The 26507-nt window shown below is 36.2% G+C and overlaps 1 protein-coding gene across 1 annotated transcript in view; it reads left to right on the top strand.

Annotated features, from left to right (window-relative positions):
- The window catches only part of ASCC3 (activating signal cointegrator 1 complex subunit 3), a 330850-nt gene that overhangs the window by 222120 nt on the left and 82223 nt on the right, over positions 1-26507 (top strand). Inside the window, exons 30-34 of the mRNA XM_059035971.2 lie at positions 213-355; positions 16189-16326; positions 16413-16533; positions 17462-17594; positions 21773-21898. Coding sequence (XP_058891954.1) covers positions 213-355; positions 16189-16326; positions 16413-16533; positions 17462-17594; positions 21773-21898 — 661 coding nt within the window. The remainder of the gene's footprint in view (positions 1-212; positions 356-16188; positions 16327-16412; positions 16534-17461; positions 17595-21772; positions 21899-26507) is intronic.

Raw genomic sequence — 26507 nt, 5'->3', positions numbered from 1 at the left:
AGCAGAGCCAGCTACCTTTCCTTTCCTATCATTTCTCCAATATGCTGTCAGATCCAGGTAGTAGCTCAAATAATGCTATACTTCATGACCAAATTATGAATTCAATTAAATCATTTACACCATTAGTTTTCATGTGTCCATTTGATGTCCTGATGAAATTCGGATTCTGGTATAAGTGGCTTACCATTTTATTTTCCACAACTTTTCAACAGCAATTAGAAGCCATTCTCCAGCCAAACCTGTTCTGATATTTGTCTCATCAAGGCGTCAAACCCGTCTTACTGCTTTGGAATTGATAGCCTTTCTGGCTACTGAAGAAGATCCAAAGCAGTGGTTGAATATGGATGAAAGAGAGGTAAGCAACATATTTTATTTCTACTTCTTATACATGTCAAATTAGTTTGTATTGTAGTATAATGGAAATTACATATATAATTATGTTTAGTTTTAATCTATATTAAAAGTTTCATATAACATTACATAAATTTGGAGAAAAGATAGAGAAAATGCATAAATACTGCCACCTTAAAACTATTAATATTTTGATGGATTTCCTTCCAGTATTTTTCCACTAAATATTTTTTTACATCATATTTATTCCTGTATTTTTCCCTTTAACATCATCACCTATACATATTTTAATATTCAGCTAAGATTTCTCTAATATTTGAGTGTTCACTGCCCTCATGGAATTTATAATCAATTTTGCCAAATTAACTTTTTATAAACTATATATGACTTCTTTTTTTTTTTTTCTTTTTTTTTCTTTTCTTTATTTTGCGGTACGCGGACCTCTCACTGTTGTGGCCTCCCCCATTGCGGAGCACAGGCTCCGGATGCACAGGCTTAGCGGCCATGGCTCATGGGCCCAGCCGCTGCGTGGCATGTGGGATCTTCCCGAGCTGGGGCCTGAACCCGTGTCCCCTGCATCGGCAGGCGGACTCTCAACCACTGCACCACCAGGGAATCCCTATGCATCTTTATTATTATAGGTTTTTCTTTGTTAGAATTATTTCCTCAGTATAAAGTTCTAAATTTAAAATCAGTGGGTCAGATAATGTGGACATTCTTATAGCTTTTCATATACACTGATAATTACTTTCCAAAAGGGCAATAGTAATTGTGGTTATCACTATTGATATATGAATTGTCAGCAGTATATGAGAGTAACAGTTTCACTACATCCTCATTTGTCATAATTTATTGTTATATTATACATAAAATGTTTCTTATTGCTTTAGTGTTTATGTGTGCCTTAATTTTTTTGTGGTTGAACATTTTTTTAATATATATTTGTTTAATTTTCTTCTTTTTTGTCCCTTCATTCCTTTGGGCTTTTATCTATTGCAATACAGCAATTTTTCTTATAGATTTGTGTGGGAGCCTTAACAAATTAAAATACCACACACACACACACACACACACACACACACACACACACACACTCCCCTAAAAACTATACAAGCATACCTTGGAGATATTGTAGATTGGGTTCCAAACCATTGCAATAAAGCAAATCTTGCAATAAAGCAAATCACATGAAATTTTTGGTTTCCTAGATCATAACAGAAGTTATATTTGCACTATACTATAGTCAGTTAAGTGTGCAATAGCATTATGTCTTAAAAGAATGTACATACCTTAATGTAAAAAGACTATTGCTAAAAAACGCTAACCATCATCTGAGCCTTCAGTAGTCGTAGTAGTGACGTCAGAGATCACTGATCACAGCTCATTGTAACAAATATAATAATGATGAAAATGTTTGAAACATTGAGAGAACTTCCAAAACGTGACACAGAGACATGAAGTGAGCAAACGTTGTTGAAAAAATGGTGTTCATAGACTTGCTCAGTGTAGAGTTGCCAGAAACCTTCAATTGGTAAAAAAAAAATAATAATAATAATATCTGCAAAACACAATGAAATGAGGTATGCCTTATGATGTCACTTTTTTCCATGTATATGTATTATTTATACGTATTAATCTTTCATCTACTTTATTAGTAAATTTTGGTAGTTCACTGAATGTCATTTATCTTAGTTATTTTTTCGAATAGCAGTTTTTGCATTTTATGTGATACAGTCTATTTATATGGGCTTTGTGATTCCTTTTAATACTTCTAAACGTAGGTATACTTCCTCCCCTCCATAGATTTGTAGACAGTGATTTTTCTTTTCTAATACTTTTCCAGTTTTTTAAAATATGTTCCCAGTTGGAGTTATGATGAAAAAATAGTTGATATCGGTAATAAAACTGTTGCATTGTCCTCCTTCTCCCTGCACATCTCCCCTTTCTCATCTCGCGCAGCCTGAAGAACAGTAAACATGCTGTTCCTAGCCCGCTAGTGTCAGTGTCAACAGTCACATATTTCTCCCCTTCCACATCTCATGACTCATTTATGGTTAGTACCCCTGTTGGATGGTACCGTGTATATTATGGTCATACATTAACTAATATATTAGTTAACTAATAATAGGTAATATTTCAAAGTGTTCTTGCATGGGACCACAGATGACCCCAAAATTAGCTTCATATAAAAGCTATCACATGACTCCATGAAGTAGAGTGAAAGTTATCATTTTATCTTTTAAGTTTCATCATTCCTTCCTTACTGTGACTTGTGGGCATATACAAGGTGTATAATTCAAGATCATTTAAAATCAAAATAATTTTGTCAAAAGTTCCCTTGTCCTGTGTTATTTAATTATTGTGCCCAAATAATCACCCTGTTTTGTCTAAACAGTATCTTGACTTAGAAGGCAAATGCTGAAAAATTGTTGTATGGAATATAGACAGTTTAGTTTATGTGCAGCATCTCTCTAGGCTTAGTTTTGTTTTTTGTTTTTGTTTTTGTTTTCTTCTTGTGTCTTATCCCTAACAGTGTTCCTAATGGAGACTTTTCTTAGAAGTCAAGGTGCAAGGTACCTACTTATTGAATCCATTTTGGGATGTTTGCTCATATATATAAGAGCTGTGTCTTTAGCACATATGTGATTCACATGAACCTCAAATGTGAACCTCATTTGCTCTCCCCAACTATAGTACAACTCTACTATTCTTTATTTTTTTATTTTAAGTTATGAGACCTAAGGAATTTTGGACAGCTCAGCCATTATATGGAACTACCTCTCTGTTTTGTTTTGTTTTGTTTTGATTTAACCCAAAAATCTATCACCAAGGCTCATTAGAAACCATAGAATTTACTTGCATGGTTTCTGCTGTTACATACTTTCATTGCTAAGATAGGACAGTTAGAAATTGTCATTTCTGCACATTTTGTTTCACTAAACCCATCTCAAGAATAAGACAACCCAGGCTTTGTTTTTATTCCTGCCTCTAAAAGCAATCACCTTGAAAATCAAAATTTCTGAGGGTTTATAACCAGTTATTATACAATTCATTCCGATTATACCAAAACCTTCTGTAAAGCAGGTGTTTCCGTGCATTGTTGAATCCCCTAAATAATTAAATTAGGAGGGCTTTTTAACACTTTAATTTTGTAAGAGTTATTTTCTGTAATATCCGGGGCTAGACACTTAGTGGCGATTCCTGTTGCTGCTCTTTGGACAGTGTCAGGTCGGTGTTCTGTGGTAGGTCATGAGTACTCTGGTTAGGACTCTAGTGTTGACAACTTGAGCATTCAAGGAGGCGGAGTAAGCATGGGAGCAGTTATCCTGGCAGCTGTGAAGCAGGGTGCTTGTGGAAGAGGGTAGCATCAGAGTCATTCTGAAACTGAATGGTGTGAAGTCAGAAAGTGTCCCTAGATGTGGAGGTGGGAGGGGAGAGGTTCAGTGGAGGGAGGAAAGAAAGCTAGGGCAAATCTGAAGGGGCTGGAGAAAGAGGATGTGACCAAGGAAGAATATATGTGTTGTATTTTGTTTCTCAGCAAAGACGAAAGGAGTTGTCCATCTGACTTTTTAACCCAGTAAAGTCTCCTTACTTTACCTAAAGTAAAATATTAGGAAGCAGATCCTCTTCAAGTGGATCACTGATATGAAATCATACTGCAGAATGAGAAAACCCCAAAAGTAATGCCCTTTCATATTTGCCATTATGAAGACTTCTTGAACTGATTTCAAAAGTTTGTGGTCATGTGCTGCCCTGTCTCTTGAATTCTCAGTTGGACAGCCACCACTTCCACCATTAACCTCAAGCTATTGTTGGGCTTTTGCCTCACTCTCTCAAGCTTCAGTTTCAAGACAGAAACATCTGAATGCCTGAACTTCAATCTCTAGCATGCAGCAGGAATAGGGAATATCTTCTTCACTTTGGCCTCTCCTGAGGGATTTTCAGATACTGGCTGTCTATAAACAGTGTCGGTACAAGCAGTAAAGGTTCACTATAGTCTGTTATTTGTCCAAACTCATTGATACACAGTCTCTCCAAACCTACACTTAAAAAAACAAATTTCTTCTAACAATGCAATTCTCCCTCATATAACCAAAATCCACTCATCCCTCCTCAAGGGGGGCAACTGAAAATTTCATCATTAAATCCATTAATCCTAGATATCTTGATTATATCCAGTCACCCTCTGGTTCTTTGGCAATCCTCTCTTCAATACTCTCTAGCCAATGGATTAAGTGATAAAGTTACCCACAATTAACACATGCTATATTCAACAGTAGAGGATAGGGAGAAGAAAGAGAAATGAAATTAGTTAAAATATGTATCATATTGTTAGTTAAAATATGTTAGTGCAGGGCTTCCCTGGTGGCACAGTGGTTAAGAATCCGCCTGCCAATGCAGGGGACACAGGTTCGAGCCGTGGTCCGGGAAGATCCCACATGCCGCGGAGCGGCTAAGCGCATGCGCCCCAACTACTGAGCCTGTGCTCTAGAGCCCGTGAGCCACAACTACTGAGCCCATGTGCCACAACTACTGAAGCCCGCGCGCCTAGAGCCCGTGCTTCGCAACAAGAGAAGCCACCATGATGAGAAGTCCGTGCACCGCAACAAAGAGTAGCCCCCACTCACCACAACTAGAGAAAGCCCACGCAGAGCAATGAAGACCCAATGCAGCCCAAAAAATAAAATAAATAAATTTTAAAATAAAGAAAGAAAGAAAGAAAATATGTTAGTACATATATGAGACAGCAAGGGTAGAGACCACAGTATTTGTTTCTGCAACTGATTGGGGAGCTAAAAAGATATTTGTGATTTATTTTCTCTGCTATCCATCACCTGTACACTTCTTCAACCAGCCCCTAAACTAATTATGATTCTATGTCCAGTGGAGTTACCAAAACCCACATTACTGAGACACTGTAAATTGGAAGTTCATATACACTTAGTATATAGGGTTTTTTAGAACTTTGATTTATTTTCCAAATGTGAGAAGATTTCTCTGAGGTCCATTCACAGTTTTCCCTCCCCTTATTGTGTAGCAGTAGCCCAGTTTTTCCATCAGGGTCAGTCAGCTAAACTACACCAGGACCATATTTTGCTTGCTCACCCTGTAACATAAGGGCCTCAAATTGCCCTGTGGCTGTTTCAGCTTCCAAGTAAATTGTTACATCCCTCCTATATTAAGTCTGTAAACTAGAAGAGCTAGAGGTATAGGGAAAGGAAACAAAAAAATTCCAAGAGGTTTATTAGCTATGTTTGCAGAAGACATCGGCACACACTGACTACTTGGTTCCTGGAACTGTATGTTCTGGCAGTGAGAGAAGTAGTATCATTTAATGGTTACTTAGTTCAGAGCATACACCTTATCCTACAAAATAGCACCCCAACCTTGCCAAAGTAGTGTCTCTCAGCTGCCACTCTGAGTCATCAATCTATAAAACCTGTTCTTTCTGGGCAATGAGAAACATAATAGGAACAGTGGATCCCATGGCGTCTATTGTCTTAATCTTCCTCGATGATGTAAGCTCTTCAGTCAGCAACATTATCATACAGGATATCATGAAGATGTATAAAGCGTTCAGTAATCCTACCGTTGAAACCACTGGCAGGACATGATGGGCAGGATAGGAGAATCAAAATCTGTAGTGTCCATTCTAGACATCATCTCCAATAGATGTCCCCTCTGTGATAGAAAGGGTCCAGTATAATTCCCTCACCACGAGGTAGCTGTCTGTTCCCATGGCGAAGATACTTATTATGGGCCCAGGGTTTTCTGCGTTGGTGGCATATGGGGCACCAAGCAGTGGCAGTAGTGGGTCAGCCTGAGGAAGTGTAAGTCCCTGTTTAGCCCAGGCAGAGTTTCATCTCTTCCGGCATGGAGCCATTTAGTACATGAAACCATTGCACAAAGACCTGGGGCCTGGGAGGGAAGCTGCTGGGTACGCTCAGATGCCCACTTGCCTGTTAACAGCATTTTTCACACTGCTGTTAACTTTTTGGTAAACATCTTCATGGGATATAGGTAGCTGTTTATTCTAGCACCATTCTAAAAGTTCATCTACATAAAACTTCTGCCTCTCTTGCCACTTGTCTTCCAATAGCACTCTTGCCAAGCTCCTGACCATTTGGCTAATCCAGTAACTATAGCGCAAAGGATGGATCATCAATTTGCATCATCTCTACTTTGTAGGAAAGTGAAAAGGAAATACATAACACTCAACTTTTACTCCTTTCCTTAGAGTCATCAATGAAAGGACCGTAATACCACATCAGTGTACTTCTTATGGTGCCACGATCTTGTTCAAAGCCATTTGGAATTTGGGATTTTTTTCCCCCAGTCAATTTGACATAAGAAATATCCCATGGGGCCTAGGTACATAGGTTGAAGTAGGGATAGTATGGCAGGAATAGGCACACACGTGGAGGGTTCATGGATCACCTTTCATGATATTCTTCCATCAGCTCCTTTTATTTCTAATAATGATGAATGCTGCTAAGAGCACCCAAATATATAGCTAGATAGCTCAGATAACATGCAGTTCGTGATCAGCAGCTTCAGTTGCAAGGTTACCTGGTATTACATAGTCAGGAATTCTTTCTCCCCCCCCCCCTCAAAAATATCCGTGAAATAATCCTCTAACTTAAATCAACAGGTAGCTCTTAAGAGAATTTGTAAAGTATTCGTTTATTTAGCATATATTTATTGAATGTCTACAACTTACCAAGCACTGTGTGTTAGCCTTACTGATCCCAAATCTCAAAGAGCTTAAAAGTGAAGAAAATAGAAATTTAAGAATATATGCATGATTAAATAAGTTCATATCAAATTATGAAAATTGTCTGGAAGAAACCAATAAGAAATGAAATAGAATAAGGGAATGGGAGGCTTCTTTAAATAGATTAGTCAGAGAAGCCTTCTCTAAAGAGATGACATTTAAGCTGAGCACCAAAGCATAAGAACAAGCTGGCCACACAAAGAGAGAAGAGAACAGCGTTTCAGGTGAAGGGACAGCATGTTAAAGGAACAGTGAGAAGAACAGTTCAGCTGGAGCCGAATAAGCAGGAAGAGGGTGGTACAAGTTACATCTGAGAGACAGGCAGGAGCCAGCTCATGCAAGGCCATAGACCCATGGTTAAGGAGCTTGGATTTTTATTTTAAGTACGATGGGAAGACAGTCATTTTTTTCATTTATTAGACCAACATTTATTGAGCTTCTTCTGTGTGTCAAGTAAAGTTCCTGCCCTATGGAACTAACATTCTAGTGGGAGTGATAGCTAATAAGCAAGTATGTCAGGTTGTAATAATTCACGTGGGGGAAAAAAATAAGCAAGTTAAAGGGAATAGGGAATGCCAAACATGGTAGTGGAATGTTGTACATGAATACAAGTTGAGAAGGCCTCCCTGATCAAGGTGCCTTTGAACAAAGAACTGAAGGAAACAAGGAAGCAAAATAAGCAGATATCTGAGGGAGGAGTGTTCCAGGGCCTTAAAGGGTTTTAAGCTAAACAAATTACATACCCCAATTTACATTTTAAGATCACTTTTGCTGCTTAGTGGAAAATGGATTGAAGTGGAAGTAAGCATGGAATTAACGATGGTGGTGACCTAGGGGCCACCTAGAGTGGTAACAGTGGGAATGAAAAAATATATCTAGGGCTAGATGCAATAGGACTTTCTAATAGATGAGAAATGGAGATTCAAGAACTGAAAAGAATCAAGAATGGTGCCCCAGTTATTAACCCTAAACATCTCAGTAAATAATAGTGTCATTTATTGAAATGGGGAGAGCCGAGACTGTAGGATAGAGCGGAAGGAGGAGACAGATTTAGGATGGAGAGAGAAAGACGGAGAAGACAGATCTGAGCTTAAAAAAAAAAGAAAAGAAAGAAAAGAAAAAAAAGTTATATTTTGGACATGTTAATTTGTATCTCCAAGACTTTCAAGTGGAGATTTCAAGGCAGTTAAATGTAGGAAGTCTGTAAAACCCACAGAGGATGTGAGATATATGAACTTGGGAGCATCTGCATAGAAGCAGCCTTTAAACCCAGGTGAGCACCTGAGACCCTCGGATAGAGAGTATGGAGATCAGAAGGCAGGCCTGAGGGACTCTCTCATTGTGATCTTGGGTAGAAAATGAGGAGCTGGCAACGAACCCTGAGAAAGCAGTGCCAGTGAGGAAACACAGTGTCCTAGAACACTGTAGACAGGAGGGGTTCATGAAGGAAGGAGTGCTTGACTACATCAGATGTTAATGGGAACTGAGTGAGATGAGAGCAGAAACACCTGTGGGATTTAGCACCTGGACATCTTGGACGAACTTGGCAAGTAGGGTCAGTGACATGTTGTAAACATAAGCCAGTTTGGAAGGAGTTGAGGAATAAATGGGTGGGAGGGGAAGGAAATGGAAGCAAATAGCGTATACAACTCCTTCTAGAAGCTTTTCTATGTAATTTAATTAGTTATAATTTAGTGCCTAACAAGTGTGGCTCGTTGGCTTCTGCCAAATACTCTGCAGTCTGGTTTGACGTGCAAGGGTGAATGGTTCTGGGATCTGGATAGTTGCCAACCTGCTTGGAAAGATAAAAGAGCAGGGGGAACACCCTTTCTTCTGAGTGGGTTTGCTGATTGAAAGCTCAGAGTACTGTGCTTATTTCATCACTCACACCTTGCATGAGATGCGCATCTGGGACAGGAAAGCAGGACCCTGGCTGAAGATTAGACTTTATTCTTCGGTCTTATATCCTCCTCCTCAACTCCTCTGTGTGTCTGTCCAATTATTAGCAGGGCTAACCCTTTCTTCTTCCACACTGTTAAATAAGGTCCAGGTAGCTAAAAGAAAAGCACATCAAAGACAACTAGCTTTTTTTTTTTTCCCCCCTTACATCCTTACAAGTAGGAATGAATTAAACAGAATCCTACAAGGCTTTTTGCCCTGAAGGTCCTGGACCACAATGTTTGAGTTGTGTTCTAAAGTCTGCAGTGCAACCAGAAGGTAGATGCTGGGAAATAATCTGAAGCAGGAAAGGGGATAGCTTTCTGACTGAAGCACAGTACGAAAAGAATCCAGATGTGGATAACATGAAAATCGGAGGAGTGTGGAAGACAAGAATTCCTTGGAACATAGTATTGTTAAACCTTGTTAATTCAAATTAATTGGCTAGAAGACTCACACAGATGACACTGAATATAGTTAAGGAAATGTGCTAATTATAAATTTACACAATGCTTCGAAGTGAATTAAAGAAAAACTGTAGCATAGGTGCACAGGAGGAGCACGTTCATGAAAAGTAGAATTGGTGTTATTTCCACATGCTTAATACTGAAGGAATTTTTTGATGCTTGAAAATTTTTTCATTTTATTCTAAACATAACTCACCCAACCTCATTACAAGTAAAGCCTTCATAGATGTACAAAGATGAACTATAGCCTAGCTTTACACAAAATGATCACAAGTTCAGATTTGGTGGAGTTTCTACTACTGACATTTTACTATAGCTTTCTTTGATTCATTTGCTTTTTCATTTTATATATATTGACCTCTTCCTATAGGTAAGAAATTAGTACCAGGCTTTGAAATTGGACTTGGAGATTGTTAAAAATCAGAAATTAAGTTGAGTTTAATGTAGGATAACCACATTTTCAACTTGAACAATCTGTTTTATCAAACTAAAATAGATTTAGCTCATGATACAAAACTCCCACCCCAAGTGCTTTCTATTTTGATCAAGCTTCAGACCTCTTAATGACTACCCAATAAAGAAAACTATTAGGCTCAGAATATTAAGTGTCAAAACAGACATTATCTACAGATTTGCTGAACATTGGACATTGAACTGAGTTGGGTCTCATGGAATATTTGTGTAATTAAGAGCAGCTTCAAGATAGGAGACTGTTCTTTTTTATTTTGTCTTAGTTAATATCATGTATGTCCTATTGACTAAAGAGGCAAAGCTCTTATTATGCTTGGTAATAATTGCTGTATTTATCAAGTACTTTATAGTTCACTAAAGACTTATCCCATTTAATCATGAACTCTGGGAGGGTTGTTCCTGTTATCCCAATTTTACAGGTGCAGAAACTGAAACTTATAAGAATTAAGTGACTTGCCCAATAGCACAAAGCAAGTAAGCGGAGTGTGGGAGCTCAAAACCAGAGTGGCTATCTCGGAGTAATGTTCTTTTACTGTCCCACACAGTAATGGAATCGTGGACAACATACTGTCTAGAGAAGATGGAAAAGTCAAAGTAAGGGTGTGTGTCATTTGACGGGGACAGAAGTCAGTAGCTAAAATATCAAATGCAAGCAACCAACAAGAGCTGTGACGTTCTCTATCATGAGAGGTGATATCTTAGTTTAGAAAAGAATGTTATTTTAGGTATTCTTCATTTTGAGGCGTAGGAGTAGAAATACTCAAATAATAAAGAAGAAATAGATTTGTAAATCATCTGCATAGCATTCCCCAGCTGTGTGAGTCTAGGACATTACTCATTATTTCAAATCTTATCTGTTTTTTGTATACCGTTTAAAACAACGTGGTCCAACCCTAAGTCAAGTCGATGATGTCATTACTTCAAGTAGTTATTTGAAATATCCCTCATTCATGTGATGATTAGAGGGTGGCATTGTGGCTGAGAGCATGGACTAGAGCCAGGCTTCGTGGGTTCAGTACTGACTGCCCACTGCAAGTGGGATGTTTCACTTCTGAGCCTCATCCTTTAATCTGTGAAAGGATGATAATCTATCCCCACAAGAATCTTGCGAAGATTAAACGTATTAGTACATTTAATGTACATAGAACAGGCCTGGAACAGAGTTAAATATTCAATAAATGTTATTACATTGAATAACATCTTTTAAACAGATAGATTCTTTTTGCTGAAAGCTCTGGTAAAATTTGGTCATATATTTACAATCTTTTGCTTGTGGTCCTTCACAAATTTAATTCATATTAACATAGTATTTGTTCATTTAAAATTGTGCTACTTCAGAAAATCAGTTCTGTAATTCCCTTTTATCAGCTTTCTGTGCATTTTAAAAGCAGAGATGTATGAAAATGTTCTCCAAGAATGTTTTGGAATTTGAACTCACCAGAAATTGAAATAAGCATAAAATGTATACTCAAAAATTACCAGTAGCGTAGTGAATTAAGTTGGAAACATTAATAAGGAAAAATTTTTAATATCTCAGCCCTATATAGCCCAGTTTTGATATTGCTATTATTAAGAATCAGGCTAAACTAAAAGCAGACATTGAAAATAGTATTGTGTTTATTTAGCAGACAATAGCAAAGATTTACATGTTATTGTTTAGATTTCTGTTATATATTTACTTCTCATATAATTGTATTTTTAAGCATTTATACATGTATTTATATATTAACAGTATTGTAAATTACTTTGAGGCGTGCTTGTTTGGGGTTTCAGAGGGGGCAGCAAGAGAATATGTTCTGAGGTGTATTGGTAAAGTTTGGAAACTTACTACCTTTAATTAATTTTATTATTTTTTTCCTATTAGTAGATCAAAAGAATGTTCTAAAGTGTTTCTTTCATTTTAGTTTTTCCCCTTCAGTCTGTAGGGTTTATCATAAAAAGTGTATTTTAAGAATAAAAGTAATTATGAGGAAATGTTTTAACTTCATTTAACATCTGTACCAGATGTGATATATTTAATTATTATATTAAAAAAGAAAGTCTTTGTAACTTTCATTATTCTTCTGTATGGTACATCTTTTATTGAGTGTTTTATACAATTGATAAGCATTATTCAGTGGCATATGGTCTGAGTCTGATGTGCTTTGAAAAGAGTACAGAGTTCTGATAATGAGGATTCTGTGAAAATGGGAAAACCAGCACAACAGATACGCTTTGAGAAAGTATGGGTTTTTAGCATCTTGAAACAATATATCACACTCAAAGGGACAGAACTGGGCTGCACAATCTGTTAGCTCATTCTTGTCCAATCTGGTCTCCTCCTTTCTTTTGGAGCCAGCATTGTCATCAACTCACTGAATTATATTCTGACTGGAATGTATTTCAGGCACACAGTAATGTATCTACTTAAATGGAATCCTATCTTTCTACAAAAGCTTTTTGAGTATAATAAATTTAAAATATAAAAAAATTTCTATTAAGTTAAAGTAATTGGTTCAACAGTTTACATATGTGCCTTCTCCCCCACACCCTAAAGAAAGACCACTGCTTGGAGAAGCATAGGTCTGTTTTTATTTATAATACGGAAAAAGTTTTTTGGTTTAACTAACATACAGTCAGACATATTTCAAGGACGGTTTATCGGAAAGGTACCTGCACATTACAGCAGTTGTTCCCTGAACAGGAATGAACTATGGAATTAAAACTTCCTCTATCAAAGTGTTTTAGTTACATGATTATTCTTTTTAAAATTCTATAGCAGCCTTTCTTAACAAGAATTAAGCCTTCGTGTCCTAAGACGTCCAATGAATGTAATAAATGAACTTTTCTCCTAACCATCTAGAATGGTACTAACTATCCTTGGGAAAATTAAGAAGATGGTAATTCAGATATTTTTTTGTGAGGCTCGGTTCTCTCAGGGAACCAGAACTCAGAAAGACTACTATATAGTACTCAAGGCCACTGAGTCTTTTAACTTGAAGCATAGTGTGTTGTATAAAAGAATTAGGTGTTACTTTAGGGCTATATGTATGTAAAGGATTCAGTGTGATAATCTTTGTAAAGTGATAAGCACAATGCCTGACACATAATAAGTACTCAACAAATAATATCTATTATCATGTTTTAAGCTTCATTATCCTAAATTCCTGAAAAATTTTGCTTGTGTTATGTTGTTTTGATCCAGATGAAACTTATTTTAAGTGTAGGGATGAAGATGCATATAATCTAATCAAAAATTATATTTTCAAATTTAAACACACTGTCCTAGTAATATTTTATACTTAATGATTGAGTAACATTACTATAAATTTTGCTTTTTTTATGATGTACAAATAACTCAGAATTCATCCACAGTAACCGTGTAATAAATGAAGTTGTTTTCTGTGATTGTCCTCATGAGGATTTTAGGTCATTACCAGTTTAGATAGGCAAATAGTTCTTTTTAATGCATTGATTTATGTGAAAGTGGGGGAAGGGAATGAGAAACAGCCAGGCTTCCCTGATGCGAAAGGACGAGATATTACTGCCTCACCAAACCTCCTGCCACAGCTGGGGATTCCTCAGCTTTCCTATGGTAAATGGTATGTTATTTTTTGGATATGATTGGCATTGCCATGGAACACTGCAAATTATACAAGTTATACATACACACTGCTATTTAAGTTGTGAAACTGAAAAATCCCGAAACTAATTGTCAGAGTAAGAATAATGAATTATTCTTGATAGTGTAAATTGAAGATATTTTATGCAGTGAACTATTGAACGAAAAAAGGATGATAGGCTGTCACTTGAGAACAGCTAACATAATTTATGAGACAGGACAGTACCTTTCTTTATAGCATGCATTTGTAGTCAGCATTTATATTAATACATTTCCATATTCTTGCTAAACAGATTGTAAAGAAAATAATGCAGGAGTATCAGGTGACTGTACTGTGACTATGAAACAGAATGAATTCTTTAGACATTGCATTCAATTCAGGAAAGTGGGTAAATAAGATTTCTGATGTGTATGTTATTAAAATATTACCTAGTCTATGCAGTGCTTTTTATACATTAATAATTATTATAAAGCCAAACTCCATCTTTCTTTTTTTTATTATTATTATTGGAGTAAAACAACTTTTTCCCACATAAAAAACTTGGAAAACTTTTCCAACCATTGAAAATAAAATTAGTAAGAATGAAAACAGTTGGAATGCTTCATTATGTGAATATGTTTGTCTTTTTTTTTTAATTGGGGTATAATTGATTTACAACGTTGTGTTAGTTTCAAATGTACAGCAAAGTGAATCTGTTATACAGATACATATATCTACTCTTTTTTTAGATCCTTTTCCCATATAGGCCATTACAGAATATTGAGTAGAGTTCCCTGTGCTATACAGTAGGCCCTTGTTACTTATCTGTTTTATATATAGTAGTGTGTATGTGTCAATCCCAATCTCCCAATTTGCCCCTCCCGCTGAATATGTTTGTCTTATGCATTTTTACCAAATGGCAGCAGCCACCTGAAGTTTCTCTAGATGGAGATTTTGTGAACTGTTTACTGGTTTATGCATAGCCAGGAGCATAAGTATATTGCAGGTATACTTGTGTATATTCGAGGTGATTAATAGTAGAAGGCAAAAAGGAAATGAAGTCTGCAAATAATGTCAGTCTTCCAACTTCTATCTCAGTCTTCAGGCATATAATAGTTACACATGTATTGATGCCTACTTCCAAGTTCCTTCTCCACTGTTTACTGATGTGGTCATGAAGCTGTAGACGTAACTAAAACATGTCCTTCTTCTGAATGCTCATATATTCTCAAACCACTTGGTCTCTGCATTACTGCCCTCAGGGAGTTGCCCAAAAAGTGCCCAGGCTGCACCTAGTGTCATCATCTTCTTTAGGGACAAGTAGAGGTCTATCATTAAACAGAAAGAGATTGGGTTTTCTGTTTAGTTCTTTACAGGAAATAAGTTTTGTAAGAAAATAAGATTTGCTGCTTGTTGCCATAAAATCTGTGTTGCGTTAAGAATTTTCCATGTAGAATGGAAAGTGATAGAATATTCTGAGAGTATATATAAAATATAAGTTTCAGAAACTGTTTACACATAAAATTCAATGAGCTAAACTGAGGCTGGAAACGCAATCTGTTTTAAAATGCAAAAACTGGAATGTATAAGAATTCTGAATATAGTAAAGTTAGCATTTAAAATAAGTAAGGTAAGGAATTACTTAACCAATATTGCTAGAATAATTAACTATTTAGGAAAAATAAACTTAGATTTCTGCCATACTTTCTATTATAAAATTACAAGTTAATTATTTAAATATAAAAAATAAAACTATAACAGAAGAGAAAGGAATAGTAAGTGAATATGTATTTGATCTCAAGATGAGGAAGAGTTTTCTAAGCAAAGAAAACAAGGGATCAATTTAAAATTTTTAGTCCATAAAGTAAAAAAATTAAATAAATAAAATGAAGTACTTATAAAACTGGATGAAAGTTTATACCATGTGGTGTACAAGGGGTTGATACCCTTAATACATAAAGAGCTATCACAAACCAATAAGAAAAAAGGCTACTCAATTAATGGAAAGATAATTTACCAAAAAATCAAACAGTAAGTATGAAAAGTATTTAACTGAACTGTTGATTAAAGAAATGAGAAGTAAGCAAAAGTATATGCCAGTTTGATTTTTTAAATGAAGAAATTGAGGCTCAGAGAAGGTATGTGACTTGCCCCCGGGTCACTAAGTTCAGTGAGAAAGCCTAAATTTGAATGACTACTCTTTGGTAGGATTATGACTGATTTTTCCCATTAATTTTTTGTCCATACTTTCTAAATTTTTATCACTGAGCCAAAAAGTAGAGGTCTTTTCTATAACAAGACGAACACAGACACCGAAACATTTTAGGCAATATTACAGCCTTTTAGTAGTTGTTACTCAATAAGGGGTAATGAGTACAGATTTTTTTCCTTGGTGCATAAAAATAAAAGGGATAACATGTACATTTTAATTAATTTATAGTATACATTCTCGCTAAGTAGATATTCTTTTCAACTAATTTAACTTTAATCATAACTGCAGATGGGACCTATATTTTTATACCCATATAGCATAAGAATTAAAAAAACAAAATGAAAAATGTAAAGCTAATGCACCTACATCTTGTAACTGTGTTTTTATTTGCAGATGGAGAATATCATTGGAACAGTAAGAGATTCCAACCTGAAGCTGACACTTGCTTTTGGAATAGGAATGCATCATGCTGGACTACATGAGAGGGACCGAAAAACAGTAGAGGAACTATTTGTAAATTGTAAAGTTCAGGTAATTTTTTTCCATGAACCAATATTTAGAAGTAACTTAAGAGTTGTATTTTAGTTAGATATAAGATATTATCTTTTATTTTTTAGGTTCTTATTGCTACAAGTACATTAGCCTGGGGTGTAAACTTTCCAGCTCATTTAGTAATTATTAAAGGAACAGAATATTATGATGGAAAAACAAGACGATATGTGGATTTTCCCATTACAGGTAATATTTTAAAATTTACAAACACATTAAACCTCTATTTTAGCGTTAATAATTTGAATTTGCATGAATTAAATTTTAGAGAATTGGTCACATGTCAGTGATGAACAAATTGTAAATTTTTTGTTTCCAGTAAAAATATTACTCCAAAGTATTAAGACATTTTATTTACTTTTACTTATCCAATGTGTTAATGAATGTCAAAGGCACAAGTAATTGTTTTAAATTTATAAATAGATAAAAGTACTGATTAGTAGGAGTTAGTGACTTAATACGTTGTAATTAAACATTATGTTTAATTTTAAATCTCCCTACATGATATTTCCTATAGGACTTCTAGAACCAAAGCACTTGTTGCTATAACTTGTACATGAACAGTCTATTCACATATTTTAAAACTTGATAAAAGCATTTTCAGTGAGTTTTGAACAGGAAAATATGCCAAATGTGTATTTCAACTCAATGAATGCATATAAAATCTGTATCATTTCTCAATCATTACTTAACCTCAGAGACTCCTGCAGTATAAAAGAAAAATTTTATACAGTGGATGGGAAGAAGAGGAGGCCTAAGTGGATCCATTATTCATAGGGAAAAATAAGCAAATGACTCTGCTGAAGAGGTTTTCCTATATAAGAGTTATATAGTTATAACTCTTAAATAGCATTTTTAAACATTTACCTAAAGGAATCTTTGATCTTTCTTACTTTTACACACTGTAAGACTCTTTTGGGGACTCAATTTTCTATCATAGTGAATTAATTATTTAATTATTAGGGAACTCAGTAGTAGGCATCAGAGAGAGCATCGCTGGTCTTAAAATACTCTACTCCCTTTTATTTTGTTGTGTTGCAGAAACATGCCATAATCCATCAATATTTCTTATGCTACATGCAACACTGCAAAATACCTCTTGTTCTCTTTCTTATAGATGTACTCCAGATGATGGGGCGTGCTGGGAGGCCTCAGTTTGATGACCAAGGCAAAGCTGTAATTCTGGTTCATGACATAAAGAAAGACTTTTACAAAAAATTTCTTTATGAACCCTTCCCTGTAGAGTCAAGGTAAATTTCGCTGTAAATAAATTTAAATGGATTATGTCATAGCAGGTTGATATTTTTGTGCTGACATTGTATTAGATGAAAATCAGTAAAACTTCTAGTTCAAAGGAATTATTTGAAGTGAAACAATATATTTATCACAGTAAGACAACATTAAATTGTAATTTTCACTATAAAAGAAAAACACGCTGTTTAAAAGAAGCAGTGAAGGGACTTCCCTGGTGGCGCGGTGGTTAAGAATCCACCTGCCAATGAAGAGGGCACGGGTTCGAGCCCTGGTCCAGGAAGATCCCACATGCCACAGGGCAACTAAGCCCAGTGCATCACAACTACTGAGCCTGCACTCTAGAGCCTGTGACCACAACTGTGGAGCCCGTGTGCCACAACTACTGAAGCCCACATGCCTAGAGCCCATGCTCTGCAACAAGAGAATCCACTGCAATGAGAAGCCAGCGCACCGCAACGAAGAGTAGCCCCCACTCACCGCAACTAGAGAAAGCCCGCACGCAGCAACAAAGATCCAACTCAGCCAAAAATAAATAAATTAATTAATTTATTTAGTTTTAAGAAAAGAAGCAGTGAAATACATTGTTCAGTCACATTGACTCTGGAGCAGGACAACCTGGGTTCATATTTGAGCTCTCTGCCACTTACTTGCTTGATCTTGAGCAAGTTATTTTAAGTCCTCAGTGCCTTAGTGCACTGTCTGTAAGATGGAGATAGCAACAGTACTGGCCATCTCGTAGGGTACTTGTACTGATCAAATGTATCGTGCTTGGAACTGTATCTGGCACATAGTAAGCATTTAATAAAGTGTTAGTTTGGTGTGTGTTTTTGTAGAATAGTCTATAAATAAATATCCAAAATAAAGGGATTGGTAATGAATAATTTAGGCTAGTGGCCAGTGTCAGAATTATCACATACTTCTTTGTGGATCCAGTAACTACCACCCCTTTGACAAAGTCTTTCCTTGTTTTCTCAGCTGAAAATAATCTTTTGTCTGTCAGATTTATACATTTTTCAGTCCTAACATTTATCACTTGCTATCTTTTATCATAGTCTTCTTTAATATACTGAATCGCCTTTACCATATTCTAACTGCAAAGGACAAAATATATTTCTAATTTATACTGTAAATAGTTATTGAGATTTTACTGTGTTGGAAGTTCTAATGTTCCTTTTTTTTTAATTTGGAAAATATAAAAATATTTAATATTGTGGGAGATAGCTGACATTGTGCTGAGAGAAAATTTATGACCATAAATATATGTATTTTAAAAGAAAGAGTGAAGGGCTTCCCTGATGGCGCAGTGGTTAAGAATCTGCCTGCCAGTGCAGGGGACACGGGTTTGATCCCTAGCCCAGGAAGATCCCACATGCTGCAGAGCAACTAAGCCCGTGCGCCACAACTACTGAGCCTGCGCTCTAGAGCCCACGAGCCACAACTACTGATCCCACATGCCAAAGAGCCTGTGCTCTGCAACAAGAGAAGCCACGACAACAAGAAGCCTGCACACCACAACAAAGAGTAGCCCCCACTCACCACAACTAGAGATAGCCTGCGCACAGCAACAAAGACCCAACACAGCCAAAAATAAAAACAAATAAATAAATAAATAATTTTAAAAAAATAAAATAAAAGAGTGAAAAATGAATTATCTGAATATGCATCTCAAGAATTTGAAAAAAAATTAGCAAATTGAACTCAAAGAAAGGAGAAGATAGAAAGATAAGAGAAAGAATTTATTAATTGAAACCAAACATACATTAGAAAAAAATCAACAAAGCCAAAAGTTGGTTCTTTGAAAAGAATAATATTGATAAACCTTTAAGTCTGGTCAAGAGAAAAGAGAGAAGGAACAACACAATATCAGGATACAAAAGAAATCTAAAAGGTAATAAGATATTATGAAAAAATTTATACAAATAATTTTTAAATTTTAGATCAAATGGTAGAATGGTTTTTTTAAAAAATTACTAAAACTGACACAAAAAGAAATGGAAAATTTAAATAGCCTCTTATCTATCAAAGCAATTGTATCTGAAATGGGCTTCCCTGATGACACGGTGGTTAAGAATCCGCCTGCCAATGCAGGGAATACGGTTCGAGCCCTGGTCCGGGAAGATCCCACATGCTATGGAGCAGCTAAGTCCGTGTGCCACAACTACTGAGCCTGCGCTCTAGAGCCCACAAACCACTACTGAGCCCGTGTGCCACAACTACTGAAGCCCACGTGCCTAGAGCCCATGCTCCACAACAAGAGAAGCCACCGCAGTGAGAAGCCTGCACACCGCAATGAAGAGTAGCCCCCGCTCGCCTCAACTAGAGAAACCCCGTGTGCAGCAACGAAGACCCAACACAGCCAAAACTAAATTAATTAATTAATTTTGAAAAGATCTTTCCACAAAGAAATTTTCTGACCCAGACGTTCCACTAGTGAATTCTTTGTAACATTTAAGGAAGAAATTGAACTCATGAAATTGAACATGAACTCTTCCTGTAACAGTAGAAAAGAGGACTATTTGCCAACTTATTTTATGAGAGTAGAATAACCTTGGTACCAAATCCTGATAAATTTATAAGAAAGGAATGTAACAGAGCTGTGACTCTCATGAATATAGATGTAGAAATCTAAATAAAACATGAGTAAATCAAATCTAACAATGTATAAAAAGGTAACATATTACAACTAATTACAATGTCATTGCAAAAATGACTTATTACTTGAAAATAAATGAATATAATTCACTGCATTAGCAGGAAAAAATGAGAAAAATTATATGATTATCTCAGATATAAAAAAAAAAAAATGTTTGGTGAAATTCCATGCCCATTAATTATAAAAACTCTTAGCCAACAGAAATATAAGGGAATGTTCTTAATCTGATAAAGAGTCTCTACTAAAAATCTACTGCAAACATCATGATTAATGATTCAGTATTGAAAGCCTTCCCTTTGAGATAGGAAATGATACAGGGATGTTGTTTTCACCACTGCCAGTAAGCATTATGCTAGAGATCCAAGCCACTGCATTAAGGTAAAGAAAAGAAATAAAAGTCAAAATATCCTTTTGAGCAAGAGGAGTGACTAAAAAGCATAAAAGGAAGACTTCTGGGGCACTGGTAATGCTTGATCTTGGTGGTGGTTACACAGATGTGTTCACATTGTGAGTATTACTTGAGTTGTACATGTATAAGTTATGTAATTTTTTTCTATGTGTACTTCAGTAAAAAGTTAATTAAAAATTTAAATGTGTACCTTGATATGACTATTAATATTTTATTTCTACAGAGTACATATACAGAAGTTATATGTTAACTTCTCTGTTAATGGGCATTTAGAGAGTTTCTAGTTTTTAACTCTTACATATATTGCTGCAGTGAAGTATTTTGCTTCCCTATCCTAACCTATAAATGTTTCCCTATCCGGTGATAATGAAAAAGTGAAATTGCTGGGTCACGGTGACTGTTCAAATAGATATTGTCAAATTGTCCTCCAAATTAGCTGTATGGATTTATACTCTGCCACTGGTGACTGGAGAGTAATATCGCAACTTTTTTTTTTTTCATTCAATTTATTATGGCCATTTTCTCATATCCTTAAAAACATCCTTTGCAAAAACTGTTTTTTAATACCTGCATATTGTTCCATGTATCATAATTTACATGGCCTTTTCTTTTGTTGGACATTGCTTCCCTTTTTTGTAATTTATGTAAGAAACTGAAATGAACATTTTGTTATGCCAGTCTTTCAACACATCTGATCATCTCTGTATATTCCACAACACCTAGCACATTTATGTCTTATATGACTGAACTTAATATTCACTGAATGAATGAAGGGAATATCCTTGCTCTATCCTAACCATCCCCCCTTTCTTACCAACTCTCCTTTCATCTGCCTCAGTAACTCTTCTCTGCTCTCCAAGGTGTATAGTCCCTTGTCTGCTCTTACCTCGGCTCTCATCTTCTCCTCCTGAAGGTTATTAGCTCCCTTCCTGTCAGCCTGTGTTTATTTCCACCTAGCAATTTATTTCCCCAAAATTATATACAAAAGTTATAAATTACACAAAACATTTGTTCTGTATCCTGGAACATCAAATCTGAGTCTTGACTATGTGAGATAAATTGTTTTTCATTTAATGTTCATGTATGTTTCCCATGTCTTGTTCACTCTGTAGCTTATTAGGAGTGCTCTCTGACCATTTAAATGCAGAGATTGCTGGTGGTACAATAACATCTAAGCAAGATGCAATGGATTATATCACCTGGACTTACTTTTTCCGACGTCTTATCATGAACCCCAGGTAAGTGCGGGGCAAGTATTTTTCTGTTTTGCAATAAAATAAAATATGTTTGAAGGTAATCATCTCTAAATTCAGGTACATGACAAAAATGCCAGAACATTGGACATCCTAGGTATAGGAATTTGCCCAGAGAATCAGATAATATCTCTGATATGTTCACAATTTATTGTGATATATTAGAAAATAATTGTGTGCATTTTACTAGCTTATTTTAATTAACTTAGAACGTTCTCGAGGAGTTCGCTCTGTAGTTAGGGAGACAAGACACCTGACGTCATTAAGAAATGTACTCAATTAAATTACATGGTAGTGGCTGACTTGGGTGCAGTTGGAATTCAGAGAAGAATAAGGCTTGTGAAATTGTAGGGGGAAGAATTTGTGAGGCATTTGTAAAGGTTAATAAGAACCCTGCAAGATGAAATAAAATTGGGGGAATTGTGATGGAGTATCTTTTTACTCCAGGCAGGATAGATTGTATCTTCATTCAGCACCTGTTTATCAAATATTATACTAGACATTGAAGCATGAGGATGAGTGTATATCATCCCTTATCTTCAAGGGCTGATCTTGTAATGTGGAGGTGGACATAAATGATTACAGTGTAAGTCATAAGTGCTCTCACAGACTGTATTTAAGCCTGTGAGAGTGAAAGCTTCACAGACGAAGTGATACTTCACCCAGAACTCGAATCTGGAACAGAAGGTGGAAGGCACAAAAATACTAGATGGGCGGAGGCCCTCAGGGCTTGAAAGAGTCTCTAGAGAATGCCAAAAGTTAGATGTAAAGCTTAGAGTGTGAGGCAAGAAGATTTTCTTGCCTAGAAAGTGGACCAAGCACCACAGAGTAAAGGGCCTGTATGCCATGCTAAGAGGTTTGCATCTGATCCTATTGGCTGTGGTTGGAAGTTTTAAAATATAGTTTAGCGTCACCAAATTAGGTTTTTTGTTGTTGTTTCCTTTGTACCTTTTGAGCCCTTCACCCATTTCTCCCACCCCCACCCCCACCTCTGGCAACTACCAGTCTGTTCTTTGGCGTTTTGTTTTGTTTTTAGATTCCATGTATAAGAGAAATCATATGCTATTTGTCTTTCTCTGTTTGACTTATTTCACTTAGCATAATATCCTAGCGGTCCATCCATGTTGTTTCGAAGGCATGATTACATTTTATTTATTTATTTATTTATTTTTGGCCTCATTGGGTCTTCATTGCTGCGTGCGGGCTTTCTCTAGTTGCAGCAAGCAGGGGCTACTCTTCATTGCGGTGCATGGGCTTCTCACTGCAGTGGTTTCTCTTGTTGAGGAGCATGGGCTCTAGGCGTGCAGGCTTCAGTAGTTGCAGCACATGGGCTCAGCAGTTGCAGCTCACAGGCTCTAGAGCACAGGCTCAGTAGTTGAGGTGCATGGGCTTAGTTGCTCAGTGGCATGTGGGATCTTCCCGGTTCAGAGCTCAAACCCGTGTCCCCTGCATTGGCAGGCGGATTCTTAACCACTGTGCCACCAGGGAAGTCCCTACATTTTTTATGGCTGAGTAATATGCCATTCTTTGTCTATACCACAATTTCTTTATTCATTTATCCATTCATGGACACTTAGGTTGTTTCCATATTCTGGCTATTGTAAACAATGCTGCAATGAACATGGGGGTGCATATATCTTTTCAAATTAGTGTTTTTGTTTTCTTCTAATAAATACTGGCTTTGTTTCAGTACTTGCAGCACTGTGGAAGGGAATGAACTAGAATGGGGAAATATTTATAGCAGGGAGACCAGTTAGGATGCTTTTTAACAATAAGGCAAAGACACATAGGACCTTAACAGATGCAGGGGGAATGGAAGGAGGCCAAAGGTGAGGGACATTCCTGATATGAGTAAGAAGAAATATTAAACCATTGTTAAGATCTTGAACAGAGAGATCATGATGAAAATGATGAAATGAATTTACTAAATCTTACCAGTTGGTACTTTAAGAAATTTGTTTCTTTTCAGCCAACATTTCCACTTACATAGGTAGGAGTTTGAGAATATGGTGATGTTTTGCTCAGTTCCGCAACTGTATTAGGCCTCTGGATTAGGTACAAAATTTCATTTGGGAAAATGACTACAAAATTAATGAGATAGTCTTACAGTACCACAAATTTTCCATAGTAAACAGATCACAGATTAGCATTGTGGAATCATACAATGGGATAGACTTTACATGTACTATAGTCCAACCTTCTTGTTTGGTATTGAAGAAATGGAGGCTGGAAACTTAAAGTGACTTGTCCTGTATCCCATAACTACTTTGTGATAAAGCTAGAACTTAAAAACGTAAGTTTTGTGAATTACTACTCTTTATGTTTTTGGAGGGAGAAGAATCATGATATATAACTATAGATATATTCATTTTTCTTATATCACAAGAATGGAAGCAATTAATGTGATAGAAAGAGCTTTGACTTGGAATCAGAACACTGATTCTTATATCAGAACTGCTTTTTAGAAACTGTGTGACCTTGATCGCTTCACCTCTCTTGGCTTCACTTTCTTCATCTGGAAAGTGAGTAATAGCCTACCTCCTTCACAGGGTCATGTTGGGAATCAAGTACACAAATTAAAGCCTCTCTAAGTTTTGTATTAATTATGAAAAAATTAATGTTGATTAGTGAGCTGTTATTCTTGTACTCCTTTCCAGTTGCTTTACTGGTCTATACCATCCTAAAGACTCTAGTCTAGGGCATTTTCTGGCGGTCCAGTGATTAGGACTGCACACTTTCACTGCCAAGGGTGCAAGTTCAATCCCTGGCCAGGGAACTAAGATCCTACAAGCTGCATGGCCCAGCCAAAAAAAAAAAGACTCTAGTTTAGAGACTTAGAACCTAATCATTTCTGTCAGCTTGTCTGATCAGCCAACAAGGGAATGATTCTCTGAGGCAAATTGAGTTCTTTTGCAAATTATAGTTCTTTATTGAATCCACAGATACACTGAATTTTGTGTGTGTGTCTTCTTAATTAAAAATTTTTTTAACTTTTCATTTTCAAACAATTTGAGATTTTTTTAATTGCAAGAATAGTACAAACAGGCACTGCGTACCCTTCATCCAGTTTCCTCAAGTGTTAACATCTTACATGACTATAGTACAGTTATCCAAACCAGGAAATTTACATTTATGCAATACTGTTAAGTAATCTACAGCCTTCATTCACATTTCATCAGTATTTCCACTAATGTCCCTTTTCTGCTGAAGACCCAATTTAATAGTATCCTGCCTCCTTAATTCATTTCAATCTGTGACATTTCCTCAGTCTTTCTTTGTCTTTCATAACCTTGACACTTTAGAGGAACCCTGGCCAATTATTTTGTAGAATATCCTTCAATTTGGGTTTGTCTGAAGTTTTCTCAACACTGAATTCAAGTTCTGCCTTTTGGGGCAAGAAGACTGTAGAAGTGATGCTGTGGTCTTTTCAGTGCATAATATCAGGAAGTTCTTCTCTAGAGATCCCTTCTGTATTTAAAATATCACTTGTCTGTGAAAGACCCAAAATAAGTTACTCCAGCTGTTCCCTATCCCAAGTTACAGTCTCATTTCTCCACCTGCCTTCTGAATGTTGCCACGTGTACTTCCCGCCATCATTTCAAATTCAGCATGTCTAAAACTGAATCAGATATCAAAATTTTGCTCTAATATCACTTTCTTACCTTTGTTAATGTTATCACTCTGCATCTACTTATGTTGACTTCAAATCTCAAATTTGCTTTTTAATCTTTCTCCTCCCTTAATTTCCTTAGTTCTTTACCTGCTTATTCTTCTTTTGGTCTATCCTCAATCTAGCCTAATTTGCAAACTGTCCGAGAATATTGATCAGAAATTAAATGTATTGGAGACGGGAGCTAGATGAGTTGTGCTTAACAGACATAGAATAAGTTTTGACACCTGTACAAAGACTTGAAAGAAGTAAGAAAGTTGACCACATGAATATCTAGCGAACAACATTTCAGGCCAAAGGGAATGGGAGAAGTTCTAAAGCAGGCACGTCTGGTGTGTTGAAGGTGCAACAAGAAGAAGGTGTAGCTGAAGTCGAATCAGTGTGGGGAGGAGAGTAGGAGGAGGTAAAGCTAGGGATGTGGGCGGTCAGTAGTCATACTGGTCACGTGGGAGCTTAGACACCATAGTAGGGACTTTGATTTTTATTCTGGGTGAAATGAGAACCATTGTAGGTTTTCAATCAGAGGGCTGACAGGATCTATTCATACCATTAAAAAGGCCAGTTACAATCATGAATGTTATAAATAATTTAAACTTCCCTATTGAAAGACAGAAATTATCAGATTTATTTTTAAAATCCCACTAAAAGTGATTTATAAGCAACATATCAAATCAAAATGATATAGAAAAGTAGAAAATTGGGCACTGAAAGAAGACCTGAGAGTACCAAAGAGAAACCAATAGCTACAGAATTAAAATCAGACAAAATGAAATTCAAGGCAATAAAGATTAAAAAGGACAATGAAGACTGGTTATATTGATAACAAGTACAATCACAAAAGTTATAGTAGATTATAAATGTTTAGGTAACTAGAAATATAGCATCAAAATATATAAAGCAAAACCAATAGAAATCTAAGATGTT

This window comes from Kogia breviceps, chromosome 13 (genome assembly GCF_026419965.1).
Source record: "Kogia breviceps isolate mKogBre1 chromosome 13, mKogBre1 haplotype 1, whole genome shotgun sequence".
Classification (NCBI taxonomy): domain Eukaryota; kingdom Metazoa; phylum Chordata; class Mammalia; order Artiodactyla; family Physeteridae; genus Kogia; species Kogia breviceps.
Note: the sequence above shows the minus strand (reverse complement) of the source record. Positions and strands in the feature narration are given on the sequence as shown.